The sequence below is a fragment of the Schistocerca americana genome, chromosome 7 (genome assembly GCF_021461395.2).
Source record: "Schistocerca americana isolate TAMUIC-IGC-003095 chromosome 7, iqSchAmer2.1, whole genome shotgun sequence".
NCBI lineage: Eukaryota > Metazoa > Arthropoda > Insecta > Orthoptera > Acrididae > Schistocerca > Schistocerca americana.
This window is the reverse complement of record NC_060125.1, coordinates 489,475,937-489,492,609: the sequence shown is the minus strand read 5'-3', so window position 1 is coordinate 489,492,609 and position 16,673 is coordinate 489,475,937. Positions and strand designations below refer to the sequence as shown.

General features: G+C 39.0%; 1 protein-coding gene across 1 annotated transcript in view; it reads right to left on the bottom strand.

Annotated features, from left to right (window-relative positions):
- The window catches only part of LOC124623036 (A disintegrin and metalloproteinase with thrombospondin motifs 7-like), a 280,175-nt gene that overhangs the window by 114,164 nt on the left and 149,338 nt on the right, over positions 1-16,673 (bottom strand). The window contains exon 7 of the mRNA XM_047148829.1: positions 6,866-6,955. Coding sequence (XP_047004785.1) covers positions 6,866-6,955 — 90 coding nt within the window. The remainder of the gene's footprint in view (positions 1-6,865; positions 6,956-16,673) is intronic.

The following is a 16,673-nucleotide window of genomic DNA, read 5'->3' as shown; positions in this document are numbered from 1 at the left end:
TTTTACTGAATGGTAACATTTCTGCATTAGTATTTTGTATAAGGTTTTTTTTCAGTGTTTCTAAATTTATACTGAGCAATTCTCTTCCTTTCACTTTGTTATAAATATTCATACTCACATATTGTGGAGTTTGAGCATAAAGTTTTAAATATTGGGTGGGCAGCATAAAATTATTTTGTTTTCTGCTGTTGTACTCATGTTGAAAATGATTTGCTAAAAATAAATCAGAGTCACTATGTGCAAAGATAATCAGCTCATAGATATGCAGTGAGGGAACACTTCACATACTCAGATTTTTTAAGAGTGGGCGACAAGATTCCGTACCTCGTCACTGATTCGAGGTAGCTGTGATATAGCATCTTTTTTACACTCATACTGGTAGCAATGTACAATATTCTCATTGTAAATGCTAGGCTACTTAATTTACTTGCAAGGTACTGTATATATGAGCCCCATGATAGAATTCTATCCCGTTGCATTCCTAGGAATTTCACACAATTTCCTGCAGATTCTGGGTCGTGTGATTGATTTGATCATCATTTAATTTTGCTTGTTTTGTTTTAAACTGCATTAACATAGCACATGTTTATCAAAGTTACTTCAAGTCAATCACCCAATAATTATGAACAGCTATTAGTTAAATTTTGTTAGACATCTTAAACTGTATGTCGTTTCCCAATCTGTCTTACTACAAGTATGAAGATTCATATACAAAGTTGATCATCATCAATAAATTAGACAGTGATGATAAATATGCATAAAATTGAATATCTGCTTCAATGATGGTATGTTAAGTTATCTGAAGTTCTCTCAAAACATCTAGCAGCCAACAACCAGAGAATGAAAGAAGAAGAAGACTTATGAACCACCTGACTGACAGGTCAATAAGCTCATATTTCACAGGAAAATATGATATGGAAGCACCAAACAAATATGTCATCTTGGAAATATACCAGATGCAGGTTACAGGAAATGTAGCAGATACAGTCAAAAGTGGTCAAGTGTAAGTATCGATAAAAGGAATATCGACTGAATGCAAGCAGTATAGTCTTTGAAGTTCCATAAGATCTGTGCAGTGCCTAACTAACTAGTCTGATATCTCCATTGACAGTGCCTGCAGGGCATTGCATAAGTGCTTTAGCTTTCTGTCAGTGGATCATTATATCAGTAATTCCAGATGAGGAAAAACTTGATGACTGGTTTTGGTATGACATAATGTGCTTCCATCTTGATCAATATGTGAATGCACAGAATTTGTGCATCTCGCAACAGAAAATCCACATCAGTTGCATGAATCCCCTCTGTATGCATGAAAATGTTGTTGTTTATGTGTAGTATCATGTATGCCAGTCTTCAACACATTCTTTCATGGCACGGTGAACGGTGAGCACTATGTATAGATAGTGCAACTATCTGTAAACACTGTGCTTGTACACTAGCTATGGAACTCGTAATTTCATGAGGCCAATGATACCACTTATACAGCCAAAAATGACATGACTTTCTTAGAGAAGTGTTTTCATGGAAAACTTTGATCAAAGGGGGTTGTGGCCCCTCAGTTTCCTGATTAATCTCCACCTTTTTTGCAGGGCTACTTTAAGGATGCTACTTACAAAACTCGCCCTCACACTATTACTGAAAGCTGAAATTGATCTACGTGTTGTTATAATACCAAAACCATTGTTACAACGTATGTTTAAGTGTATGCAACATCATATTCAGTTAAGTGAATCATATAATGGAGGCCACTTTCAACAACTTTTTGACCTAAATCATTTTCCTAAATCACTACATTACTTTTTGAACATAATATATTAATGAATTATTTATATAATTATTGACATACAGCTGTGGATGATTTTTCACAGTATTTTACTCCATGTTGTTCAGCAGAAAGGGTGATAAGAAATTTGATTAAGGTAGGTAACACACACTTTTCAGAGGCCCCTTCAATGATCTGGAATGCTTACACTCACTCTAGAGTACATTTATTCCTCAATGGTATTTGTTGCTAATGGGATAAAAAACTGCAATAGCTTATATTTACATCACTATCATACAAGACACAGTTGTCACTTTGTTTTAGTCTTAACCTACTTTTCTTGGATTCTGAGTGGGATTCTGTACTGTAACACAGATGTTTTCAATAAGTTACTGATCAAACATAAATCAAGATGTTGAGCACAAACTAGGAATTCAAAAGAAATTCAAAATATACCAAATTAGATACTCTTTCTATAAAGTATTTGATTACTTCTGGAAGATCTTGTTACCTGAGTGCCAAGTAACTATGGTCAACATTAACAGATTTCAACTCTTACAGCATATATGTAACTATTCTTCTGTGATAAATATTACAGTGGTCATTTGGTAATCAAAGAATCAGTATGAGATAAACAGTGGTTGTTCAATATAACAGAGGAGGCAGCAGAATTTCTCAAAATAACTGCTTTCCTAGCACATTTACTACATTAGGTTTAGCGTTTAAAACAGAGCTTTGTCTTCCTTTATCTTCAAAACAGATTGTTCCTTCTTAATGTGTGGTCTGCATGACCTGCTCCTCATTTCCAACCTTCTGTAAGCTATTCTTCTTTCCTCCTTGTGGTCGTTTCTTGTACTTTAATATGTTATTTATTGGTAGTACTGGAATTTCACTTCCTGTATGTAAGAACTTATACTGTAAACTGCATTACAGGATTAAAATGAAACTCATAACAGAGGAACATTGGCTTCAAACATATTCTTAACCTATATAGATGGAACTTTGAATAATACTGATGAACTGTTCAGAAACCATAGTGTTTGATGAACTTCTAATAATGAAGTCCAAACTCAACCAATAACAATGCACAGCTTGCACAGTCCCCTGCTGACATGCAGGTTCCATGGATTCATGAGGTTGTCTCCATACGCGTGCATATCCATCCACTCGATACAATTTGAAACAAGGCTTCTCTGACCAGGCAACATGTTTCCACTCATCAATAGTCCAATATCGGTGTTGACGGGCCCAGGCGAGGCATGATGCTTTGTGTTGTGCACTCATCAAAGGTAAACGAGCGGGCCTTCAGCTCCGAAAGCCCATCTCAATGATGTTTCATTGAATGGTTCACACGCTGACACTCGTTGATGGCCCAGCACTGAAATCTGCAGTAATTTGTGGAAGGGTTGCACTTCTGCAACACTGAATGATTCTCTTCAGTCGTCATTGGACCCATTCTTGCAGGATCTTTTTCTGGCTGCAGCAATGTAGGAGATTTGATGTTTTATCAGATTCCTGATATTCACGGTACACTAATGAAATGGTTGTATGAGAAAATCACTGATTCATCACTACCTCGGAGATGCTGAGTCCCATTGCTCATTTGTCGACTACAACACCACGTTCAAACCTACTTAAATCATGATAACATGCCATTGTAGCAGCAGCAACCAATCTAACAACTGCGCCAGACACTTGTTGTCTTATATAAGCTTTGCCGACTGCAGTGCTGTATTCTGTCTGTTTACATATCTCTGTATTTGTCTCTGTATTTGAATATGCAAGCCTATACCGGTTTCTTTGCCACTTCACTGTGTGTGTGTGATTTTTTTTATGCAGGCTTCTACCAGATACCATAAACGTTTTAAACTTTTCAGTTAAACTTAAACCAAAGTTTAAGTTTCATAGTAGATGCAACTTTTCACAATTAATGTTGTATTCAATATTTACAGATTCAGGATCATACTTACACATCAGTATCTCTTTAAATAGTATGTTGTGAGTAAAACTCAACAACTACTGAAATTTGTATTAAAAAAAGTGGTGGTCCTGAAGTAAGCACCCCCCACCCCTCAAAAAAAAATCCATGGTAGTATACATTTTTGAAAGTGTGTTGATAGTGCCAAAAATGTTCTAAAAGATATTTTCAGTTTCTGGACCCTACTTATACATCAGCACCTCTTTAATAATTATGTTGTAAATATAAGTCAATCACAATTAACTTTTATATAGCAGAAATGTGATGCAAGAATGATCTATAGAATTTCTAATCACACATGCTGGAAAGGTCTCTTCAAAGCAATTTAGATTCGAGGGCTGTCTATACAAAGTTCATATCTTTGGACAGAAAAAAAACTAGAAATCCTTGACCTTTGTGTGTTTATTAGTCTTTCTCTGTATAGGATTTTGTGAAATTTCATTTTCCGGTGATATTTTACCTCTCATATGCCATGACAGTGAAAGTGCTCAATTTGTCCTTGGAATATGTTTTCCACCACAATAATCACATCATCACCATCGACAAATTGGTTCTTTTAGCTTTAGATAGTGGGAAAAAAATTCTGGGTGGCACATCTGATAAATAAATATGGTAAGATTCTGTAGCCTCAGCATGAACAAAGAGGCACATGTCCTTGAGCAGTGTGAGTATGGGCACTGTTGTGCAAGAGTCACACTTCTTCTACAGTCATTCCTCTTCTTGTCTGCATAATCTCAGGTTCTTGGCTGGTCAGAAAATTTTGTTTACACTATGCAATATTGAGCAGCCTCCTTCTCATATAGTTGGTGAGGATGACTTCTTGACAAAAGACAGACTCTTCCTCGGAGAGGACAGTGTCTTTATCTTATTTGGTGGGAGGGAATCCATGTACTTCCATTATTCTCTTCTCCTCCTTCATTTTTATGGTGAAATGGTGAATCCATGGCAGGACAAATTGTCTTCCTTACTTCTTAATATTCTCATCATTTGCAATGTATGTCCCTTCCAATGGACATTAACAAACTACGGACTCTTCGGGCAACTATTTTGCCATGTGCAGTAGATCATGCAGGATCTTGAGCACTGATCCTACATTTCATACCAACCACTTGTATGGTAATGCATTTACCAGAAAAAACAAATCTTCCGCCTTCATGATGATCCTTAGTTTCTCCATCAGAGGCAGACAATTACTTTTTGGTGAATCTGAATGATTACAATGAAACACTCCTTTATCCTTTTTCATAGTCTTATATGTTGTTGCACTATTTTTGCTATACACAACCTCTATTTCCCCAAAGATTTCCTTTGCTGATTTCTCTTGTAAAAGAGTAAATGATAAATAACTGCACAAAGGACAATGTACCACTGCAACTACCTTGCTTCTTTTCTCTATAGCAATAACATAAAAAAAAAACACACTGCACTTCCACTGTATAAGTCCACCTAAATAGCTGAGAGGGTTAGCATGAAAGACTGCCCTGGATAGGACCCAGCTTCGATTCCCGGTACTGCCAGGGATTTTTCCTTGATGAGAGCACTGTAAGAGGATGCACTCAGCCTTGTGGTGCCAATTGAGAAGCTACTTAACTGAGTAGTAATGGCTCAAGGTCATGAAAACTGGCAATGGCTGTGATAGTGGTGTGTTGACCCCATGGCCCTCCATACTGCATCCAGTGATGCCATTGGTGGAGGATGACACAGCAGTCGGTCAGTACTGATGGGCCCACCATGGCCTGTGGATGGAGTTTACATTGATATTCCAGTACATAAGAGCACTAAATATGCACTGTATTTCCACTCAAGGGTTGAAACTTTATGATCCCTTCATATGCAACTCATAAAGGAAGTGTTGAAGTCACATCTGGGCACAATGGAAAGACTCCTAAACATTTAAGCTTTCGGCCAAGCATTTAAAGATCACTTTGGCAAAATCCCACCTTATCAAGAAACTCTGCTTGATTGGGAGAAACATTTTTCTTTTCAACAATTTCAAAGAGAGGATACATGAGAGGAAACATCCCACTGTCACTCAACTAGTCACAAATGAAATCCATTCACAAAAGGAAACTAAGCTTTAAGAACCATCGTCAACAATACTTGACCACCTTAAAAATTATTTGAAACTTGAACGATTTAGAATGATATTTGTGAATGAATAATTTGAAAATGAGATGGAGCAGTGAGCTGTCACATGCCAAGGTTTGTTGGCTGGCATCCACACTGTGGCAGTCTCATTAAGAAGGCATAGGACTTTCAAAAGTGGCCTCCATAACAAGACTGTCACATTGTGGACACAGAAGGTTGCTATTTGCTAGCAGTAACCAGCAGCCACCATCTGACGATGTCAAGCAACTGCCTCAAGCAAATATTGGAAATTTACAAAATGTAATCCATACAATGATCATGATATCTGTTTGGACCATATTATTTGGATGGGTATGCTAAAGAAAATTTTTATTTGGACACATACCAAATGTGGTTAGTACCTCCCATCAAAAACAAGGGAATTGTGGGTCATGCCCTGTTACAGCAGGACAAGAGTTCCAGAACATTTTTCATTCAGGTGCATGATTTCCTCCATGAACAATTTCGAGACCGCTAGATTAGGCATGGTTCAGCAATACCTTAAGCCCCACTGAAATGACGAGCAGGAATCACAGACCTTACCATGCGAGGCAATTAATTACTGGAAATAACAGAATTCCCTATGTCTCAACATCAGTACAAAACTTACCGGTACAAAGTATTGCACCGAAGTGTTAAGGAAGCCTTTGAAAGCATAACTCATGAGATCCTTTAAGAGTCTTGAAGGATGACCTGGAGACACATAAATATCTGTGTGCACAAACAGATCTGCTGTATTCATAGCTGTCATGAGGAAGTCATTTATTTTGATCTACGGGTACAGTAAATTCCAATACACATTGTACGATGATGTTATGCCTGTCACAATATAAGTATTTAACAAATTACTTTCAATAAGAAGCTGAAATTCAATAGTACTCAAAAAGAAATAAAAAATGCCTTCACTGAGTGTTTCTGTTATAGAGAACATGAATTTTTAAGAGTCATTAGCTAGAGCCTAACATTTACATCCTTTATGGTGCACTAAATGAACTCACCATGTTCCAGCCACAGGATGTGCCTGGAGCAGCTGGTCTCAAGATTGTAGAACACAAAGGACCCACTTGACACCACAGCCTCTCACATACCTGCAAGAATTAAATTACAGCTCTACCTTTCATTGCATTATACATAATTTATTTTCAAGGTTCATATTTTTAGTTAAATATAACCATTTGTTAGTTCGTATAACTAATATGACAACATTCTGAAAAGGATAGATTGCTACTCGCCACGTAGCGGATTGCTGAGTCACACGTAGTGGATTGCTGAGTCACAGAAAAAAAAAGGGAGAGAGAGAGAGAGAGAGACTGTCAAACAAGTAACCTTTCCGCCAAAAAGGCCTTCATCAGAATTAGACAATACACACACACACACACAAACATGCAAACGCAACTCACACACACATGACCACACTCTCTGGCTGCCGAGGCCAGACTACGAGCAGCAGTGGGTGAAAAGAGAAGGAGTCTGGGTGGTGGGCATAAGGAGGAGGATGGGTGGTGGGTGTAAGGAGGGAGGGACCACTTGGTAGAGATGGAGGATGGTAAAGTGTTGTTTGTGGGAGCATACAGAGACGAGATGGAGAGAGGGTAGGGCAGCTAGGTGCAGTCATGAGGTTAGATAGAGGAGGGAGCAGATCCTTCCTATCAACACCAGCTTTTCTGTATTATGCAGGTGGGAACTCTCCCTGCAATATGTCCTACGTTTGCGTAACCCTCCTGGCCTCAACCTTCTCTGGTCGTTGTCCTTTACACACCTATCCCATTCTCTGTTCCCATTCCACCACTACACAGAACTCTATTTCACCAATGCACCCACCGTCTTTTTACTCCTCTCTTTTTCCTTTCCCTCCTCCCCATCCTCGCTGTCTAACCTTCTGACTGCACCTAGATGCCCTACCCTCTCTCCACCTCATCCCTTTATGTCCCCTCAAGCAGCACTTCACTGTCCCCCATCCCCATCCTGCCACCCCTCCTCCTCCCAACCCCAGCCTCCTCCTTATCCCCACCACCCAGACTCTCCCATCGTGCACTGCTGCTCACAGTCTGGCCTTGGCAGCCACAGACTGTGGTCGTGTGTGTGTGTGTGTGTGTGTGTGTGTGTGTGTGTGTGTGTGTGTGTGTTTTAATTCTGATGAAGGCCTTTTTGTCCAAAAGGTTACTTGTTTGACAGTCTTTTTGTAGTGCCTCTCTGAAAATTAGCATCTCTGCTACATGATGAGTAGCAATCTACACTTTGCGTAATATTGCCATTGTTCCATCCTGGATATGTCATTGTTTAATATGACAATATTTTATCACAGTTTATATTAGTTTTAGATTTATATTATTTCTTCCCAAACTCTACAAACAATTTTGCAATTTGTTTGAGGCATACAATGATGTACTACTGTGAATGTAACGCTGTGTACTTTAAAACCTTATTCAGAGTCCTTAGATGATTTTGAACAATACAGTGTTGCTTCTGAATGAACAACAGAGAAAATGACTTGCTTCCACACACACACACACACACACACACACACACACACACACACACACACACACACACGAGGGGTGCACACCAGTGTGGGAGAAGTGACTTCCAGGTTGTCTCGAGTTTAACTGGTGTTTTTAGTTTTTGCACAATGGGAACCAAAGGAGGAAGCTGATTCTTATGGGTCAATGGTAAAGAATTTATCATCATATAGCAGTTAGCATTTACTTTTTGGCAGTGTGAGAGTGATTGGCAGTTGTATTACAGCAGTACTCATGTTTCAATCAATGCCAGCAGGGCAGCAAATCATATATTTTTTATTTACTTATTTTTAGTTTAATTCTCTTAAATTCCTTGTATGTTTTTGTATTTAAGAGGTGTAATCTTGCATTTTGGTTAACTAGAAAGTGTTGGTTTGTGCAGTCTGTACCGCAGTTCTCATTTGTTTGTTTTTAAGAGCCAGCAACTGAATTAGGCTAAAAAGTATAAAATCGTTTCTCCATGTCCCCTACAGATTCTCAGCCCAATATCGATAATATTTAATTTATGATACTGAATTTTTATTGGTTACGAAAATACTTGTAAGATTTCAAACGAAAAACATACGTAATCATCTCCCAGCTGCAACTTGTGGCTCACAAGCACAGCAGCAAGTTACATATTTAGCTCTTTCTGTGTTTTTGATGGTTTAATTCTTAAATTCCTTGTGTGTTTTTGTATTTGAGAGATGCAATATAATGTTTCAGTAACTGTAAAGTGTGGCTTTGAGCAGTCCATAGCACAGCTGTAACTTCTTTTTAATGGCCAGCTACACAACTAGATAAGGCATCAGCCTCCAACAGATCAGGAGGGTATCAAGTTATTTACAACAATGAAAACAATCAACTATTGATAAAATTATTTCACTGTATAGATAAAAAATTTACTCACCAAGGTGGCGGCAGAACACACACATAAAAGACTGTTGTGATTGGCAAGCTTTCAGAGCCAGTGGCTCCTTCTTCAGGCAGTAGGGTTGAAAAGGAGGGAAGAAGGGTGAAGGAAAAGGACTGGAGAGGTCCAGGAAAAAGGGTAATTTCAGGAAAGTCACCCAGAACCACAGGTTAAGGGGAGACTTACTGTATGGGATGAGAAGGAAACCTCAGGCTACTCATGAGGACTAACACCTCAATCCGTAGAACTTCCCACCCCACCCAAACCATGCACCCCCACCTTTTACCTTCTTCTTAAGATCCACAAACCCAATCATCCTGGCTGTCCTATAGTTGCTGGCTTCAAAGCACCCATAGAATGTATATCTGCCTTAGTGGATCAACACCTGCAACCCTTAGTACAAAGACTCCCCTCCTACATCAAAGATACCAACCATTTCCTCAATTGTCTGAAATCTGTGTCCGTCCACTCCAACCACACCCCTTGCTTGTCACCACTGATGTCACCTCCCTCTATACCAACATCCCCCATGTATATGGTCTGTCTCTTGCTGAACATTTCCTCAGTCAGCACCCACCTGATTCCAAACCTATGACATCCTTCCTACTCACCTTAAACAACTCTATACTTACCAACAACTACTTCACCTTTGAGGGGCAGACATACAAACAGATAAGGGGTATGGCCATGGGAAGCAGGATGGCTTCTTCCTATGACAACATTTTCATAGGTCGCTTGGAGGGGGCTTTCTTGAGATCCATAAGTCATCAGCCCCTGGTTTGGTTTCAATACATTGATGACATCTTTACAATATGGACTCATGGTGAGGCTGACCTGCTAAAATTCCTGGAATCTCTTAATACCTTCTCCCAATTAAATTTCACATGGTCCTATTCCAAATCCCATGCCACTTTCCTTGATGTTGATCTTGTCCTCACCAAAGGCCAGCAACACACTTCCATCCACATTAAACCTACCAACAAACAACAGTACTTACATTTTGACAACATGTCCATGTCAAACATTCCCTCCCATAGAGCCTTGGCATCCATGGCAAACGTATTTGTTAGGATGCAGACTCTTTACAGCAATACACCAGCACTTTCACTTCAGCCTTCACTGCACATAATTTCTCCACCAGCCTAGTTAACAAGTAGATTTCCCGGGCTATCACACCCAGACTTGGTACTGCTGATCCTTCCACAAAACAGCTTCGGAGCACACCATTGGTGACTCAGTATTATCCTGGTCTGGAATGTGTCAATCAGCTACTTTGACACGAGCATGACTTCCTATAATCATGCCCTTAAATGAGATCCATTCTGTCTGAAATTTTGCGCACTGCACCTAGAATAGCTTTCTGTTGCCCTCCCAATCTCCACAATATTCTTGTCAGACCCTACGCCCCTTCTGCATCCATCTCGCTATGCTATGGCTCCTACCCTTGTGACAATTCCTGCTGCAAGACTTGCCCTATGCATCCCCCTACCACCATCTATAATAGCCCTGTAACTGGCAAAACATACAGTATCAAAGGGAGAGCCACCTGTGAAACGACACGTCATGTACCAGTTATTATGTAAACACTGTTCAGCCTTCTGCATTGGCATGACTACCACCAAATTATCAATTAGGATGAACGGGCATGGGCAGAGGGTGTATACTGGCAAATCGCAGTACCCTGTTGCAGAGCATGCTCTACAACATGACATCCGTGACCTTGGTGCCTGTTTCAGCATAAGTGCCATCTGGATTCTTCCCCCAGGCACCAGTTTCTCAGAACTCTGCAGGTGGGAATCAGCACTACAATATGTCCTTGGTTCTTGCCACCTACCTGGCCTGTCTCAGCTTTTCTTCACTGTAACTACTCTTTACTTCACTCCATTTTAGTTTTCTATATCTTTCATAGTCTTTCCCGTCTATTTTTCACCATCTTCCTCCCACACCTGTAATGTACAATGCACTTAGCTTTTCACTCTTAACAACTCGTGCAGAATGTTTTAGTAGTACCTGGTCTTCGAAGAAAGGTCTTTCATTCTCATCCCGTACGGTAAGTCTCCCCTCACCTGGAGTTCTAGGTGACTTTCCAGAAATCTGCCCCTATTCCTAGACCTCTCCAGTCCTTTTCCTTCATCCTTCTTCCCGCCCCCTCAACTCTTGTGCCTGAAGAAGGAGCCACTGGCTCTGAAAGCTTGCAAATCACAACAGTCTTTTATGTGTGTGTTCTGCTGCTGCTTGGTGAGTAGATTTTTTATCTATATAATGAAGTTAATTATTTAGCCCTCTCTGTGAGCTTTTATAGCTAATTCTGGTTAGTACTAGTATGGGTAGGATGTGTGCATGCTCTGTTTGGACGCAGGAGGAGCTGGCCTAGGGGTGTAGAGGTGGCAGAGTATCTGATGGGTTACAAGGAACATCTCAGGTATTGATTGTTTTGCCTACCTTGCAGTGTACCCAATGTGGTAGATCCATCCTCACTGCAGGGTGAGTGGTAGGTCGTAACACATTCACGTTGCTCGAGGCAGTGTGTCTGGGCTCATCCATTCACCCTGTGAGTGGACAGGTGGCCACTCCTTCAGCAGGTTCTGAGCAGACACATAAAGGGATGGGTTTTCTAGTTATCAGGAGCTCCAATATGAGATGTATTATGGAGTCCCTTAGGGAAATAGTATTCAGGACCGGAAAGAAATTCAGTTTGCACTTGATATGTCTGCCAATTGGCCTCATCCAAGGTGTAGAAGAGGCTCTGACTGCAGCTATCGAGCATGCAGTGTGCAGTTCTCTGCAACGTGTGGCTCACTTTGGCACCAGTGATGTCTATCACTTGGATTCTGAGACCATCCTCATATTATGTGTGCAGCTGGCAGAAGTGTTAAAGACAGCTGGCTTCAAGTGCAGGATGTGAGCAGAGCTCACAATTTGCAGCATTATTCCCAGAATTGACTGGGCTCCTTTCGGTTTGAGTCAAGTGGAGGGGATCAACCAAAGGTTCCATCGATTCTGTGACGGCCTTGGCTGAGATTTGCAGACCAGTGTTATGGGATGGAGAATTGTAGGATTCCCATTGATAGGTCAGTGGTGCACTACACAAAGGAAGTACTTGTAGAGTGCTCATGGTTTTTCTTTTTAGGCTAGGTGGTAGTTTGAGGTCCTCTGATGAGTGCTCACCAGTTGATACACAGAGAGTGAAATCACATGAGGCACAAAGTAAAGACACACTGAATGTCAAAATTTTAACTGTAAATTGTTGAAGTATTTGTAACAAAATTCCAGATTTTACTACACACCCAAAGCAGAAAACAAGGCATCGAAAGGTATTGAAATACATGAAAAAGACAAATAAGTGATCATTGTTGGGTTGGGGGTCTTTACTGTAGTCAACAAAAATATTACTTCTGTCAAGATCGAAGTTAAACCTGTAAAGTCATCCAGATGTGTGTAACAGATCTAGGTGAACTCAAGTTAATTATTGGAGGTTTTTACTGGCCATGAAATCCACGGTGACAGTTTTAGTATCATTCAAAGAAAGTCTACATTCAGCAAATACCTAGATCACACAATGTTAGTTGGAGGTGGCTTTAATTACTGAGACTAGACTGGGATGTCAGGTGTCAGGTGATATGGACAGGTAATCTTGTCTAGTACTTATGAACACGTTTTTCAAATACTGTCTTGGGCAGCCAGTTCGACAGCACATGTAAAGTGGAAATATTTTAACCTTGTACCTAAAAACAGACTGACTTTAAGTTAATAAATCCATCACAAAGGCAAGGAGAGTATTTTTGCTAGAAACAGCAGATAAGCAGTTGTTAGCTTCTCTCACACACATACAATTACTATGACACAATATGATGGATATGGAGGAATTACAGGAAAAGTTTAAATGGATTGTGAATTGCACTGTGGAAACGTATGAACTGAGTAAGTGGATTAAGGAAGGGCAAGACCCACTGGGGTTTAACAATAAAACCTGTAAACACTTGGGAAGCACGGACAATCGCATTCTTGGTTCAAAAAAGATTGCACAAATGACGACAGGCAAAGTTAACAGAAATTCATGTGTCTGTAAAAAGCTCGATGAGCGATGCATACAGCAACTATCACTATCACATTTTACTAAAAGATATTGCCAAAAACCAAAGAAAATTCTGGTCCTACGTAAAATTGCTAATAGTGTCAAAGGCTTCTATATAGTTACTCATTGATCAGTCTGGTGTGGCAATAGAAGACAACAAAAGGAAAGCTGAAGTGTTACACTTCGTGTTTAAGAAATTATACATGAAGGAAGATCATACAAACATACCATCATTTAATCACTGCTCAGATTCCCATATGGAAGACATAGTAAGAGGCTACCCCTGGTGAAGCAACTGAAGGAGTTGAAAACAAATAAGCTGCCAGTCCAGATGGAATCTCAGTTCTGTTTTACAGACAGTACACTACTGCATCGGCCCCTCACTTAGCTTGCAATAGTCACAAATTTCTCACCCAGTGCAAAGTCCCAACCAAATAGAAAAATGTGCACATGACTCTTTTATATAAGAAGTGCAAAAGAATGGATATGCAAAATTATAGACTATATGCTCAACATCAGTTTGCTGCAGAATTCTCAAACATATTCTCAGTTCTCATACAACAAATTTCCTCAAAATGGAAAAGCTTCTGTCCATAAATCTTCATGGATTTAGAAAGTATGGGAAATTAGGGGTTTTTCTCTCTGTCTATTAGCGAGTGGAACTTGAAAGGAAATGACTGGTCGGGGTACAAGGTGCCCTCCTCTATGCTTGCAGAGTATGTATGTAGATGTAGATGCAGATATAGCAGATACAGTGAGTTTTCTGACAGCTAGGTTGTGAGTTCAGCAATTTGAAATGGAGTACAATTTTTTGTTAAAGTGCAGTTCTTCTTAAAAATACCATCCACAAACTGTAAGTTAGATAGTAGCAAACTCCAACAAGAACTCAGGATACTTGCATAAATCACAGGATACTTGCATCAATCAGATTTGGAGAACAATTCTCAACAAAACATATTACACACACTAAGCACAAATTATGAATGTGACATCACTTGTTCTAGAAACAACAACAACAACAATAATAATAATTGCAACATGCTTCATGCAGTACTTGAAGCATACATAACGCGTAAAAAATTGTAGTTTTGGATCTAATTAATTTCTATTCACTTCATGCTTAAGAACAAGGAATGTTACACTATACTGCTTAATATGATTTGTGCTTATGCTAGTGTAATTTAAACAAGGAAATTATGAAAAAAGCTGCTACCTTGAAACAGGCTGCTGCTTCCTCAGTTATATTAAACAGCTGCCATTTTATATTAAACAGCTGCTGTTTATTTGCTATTGGTAGCTTAATATTTACTTGACTGCAAAGCTATTTTTAATGAGAATAGTCAGCTACATTTGCAAATACAGAGCCCTGTATGTAACACATTACTAACTGTCACAGAGCTTTACAAGGTACACTGCTACTGTCCATACAACTAACAGTCATTGAATCTAAATAATCAGATAATTTGCAGGAGTGGATAATGAGTTATGCTTTTAATTTTCTTTTGAATTGGTTTGGGTTTCACATCTCTTCCTTTGTGTTAGAAAGGAGTGGACTGAACATTTTGTACCAGAGTAGATGACTCAAGTTTGAACCCTGGAAAAGGGGGCAAATGTACACGGAATTATTTTTGCATTTTATATAGCAGTTGTGAAGATAACAGTTCAGCTGAAACTGAGTTTTACCATCAGCAGAAAAATCCATTTAGGAGCAGAGAAAAATGCCAGGCTTCTAATTAGAGAATTGTGTGCCAGCTAAAGCAAAGTTGGATTATATGCATTTGCTGGAATAAAAAAAGTTAATTCACTGCAAAATGCCTTAAATTTAACAATTTGATCACTAAGGAAACTTATTTCCAGGAAACACACCAGCTCAGTAAAATAGTGCAACTGCAACGACACAAGTGGCCTCACCATGTTTTTAGTACAAGGTATTCATGACATTCATCCAGTCTAGTCCCTTCAGACAGCCATGTTTCATGTGTTTCAATGTTCTGTGAAATGCTTTGCATTCCAAGATTGTAGATATAAAAATATATGTTACCATTCTTTTAATCAATGACTGACAGATTATCAAACACTATAAAACACTGGCAGTCAGTGCACTGATGTGGTGAAGATGTTAGAGTCTTGGGCACATGAATGTTGTCTTGTTTTACTTGTTAACATTTTTTTTTTAATTGTAAATTCCTGGAAGAATGAATCAATTTTGCAGTAACAGATGTATCATAAATCATAAAAAATACATTTAGATTCTTAGAATTGTAAACAAAATGTAAGTGATACAGTAAGTATGGATATCTGTGATTATAGGTAATGACAACACCCAGTAAGTTGAACATACAGCATAGGCAACATTATGGTTAACAACCCTTTGAGAAAAATTGAACCTAGTATCTAAAACCATAAAAGACAGTAATATAAGAGCAAGGTGATACGTTCTTGGACTGCCAGTGAAAGAATTTAAGAATCTGCACTTAAGGCAAAAATAAAATAAAAAAAAATAAAAAATGTGCAACTACTGTTCAAGATAGTTTGTTTAAGTCAGTATATTTTGTTTCCAGTGAAAGATTCTGGTCCTGAAGTGCAATTGTGAATGGTATGTAAAATACCCATCTATTATTGTTGGCATAACCAAAGGGTTCAAAAAATTATTCACTCAGAAACCTGGTGAACAGGTCAAAAAGTTTTTTGATAGAGGGTCCAAGCACAACTACATCACACATAGCAAAGGAGAATAATGAAACAGGCTTACAACTGATTCACAGGCAACAGCTTCACCTTTAATCTTAAAAACAATAATATTATGCAACTGAAACACATACAGGTAACTTACAAGCAGCAAAAATAAAAAACAATGGACATGCACTAGAAGAGCTTCCATCTGTGATGTTCTTGGGCATCCAAATGGATAACAAACTGAGTTGGCACCAGCATGTTAATACTTTAACCAGAAAGCTCAGTTCTGTCTATTTTGTACTCAGAAATCTCATTCACTGTGTTGACCCACATACACAATTGCTAGCATGCTTTCATCAACTCTGACCTATGGTATAATCTTGGGGCAGTTAGACTATGGTCAACAGAGTATTTACTCTATAGAAGTAACACTGTGTGAAGTTGACAACTGTATGTCTTGTTCAACACTCTTCAGGGGCCCATGGACTATTGTACTTACATGTCAATACACACTCCCAAATTATATTTGTGTTTAACAATGAGAGTAAGTTTAAGATGAACGCAGTACTTCACAAACACTTTATTAGAAACAGATATAATTTCCATATAGACAACTCTCTCTAGGGCACAGAAGGGGGTTTTAT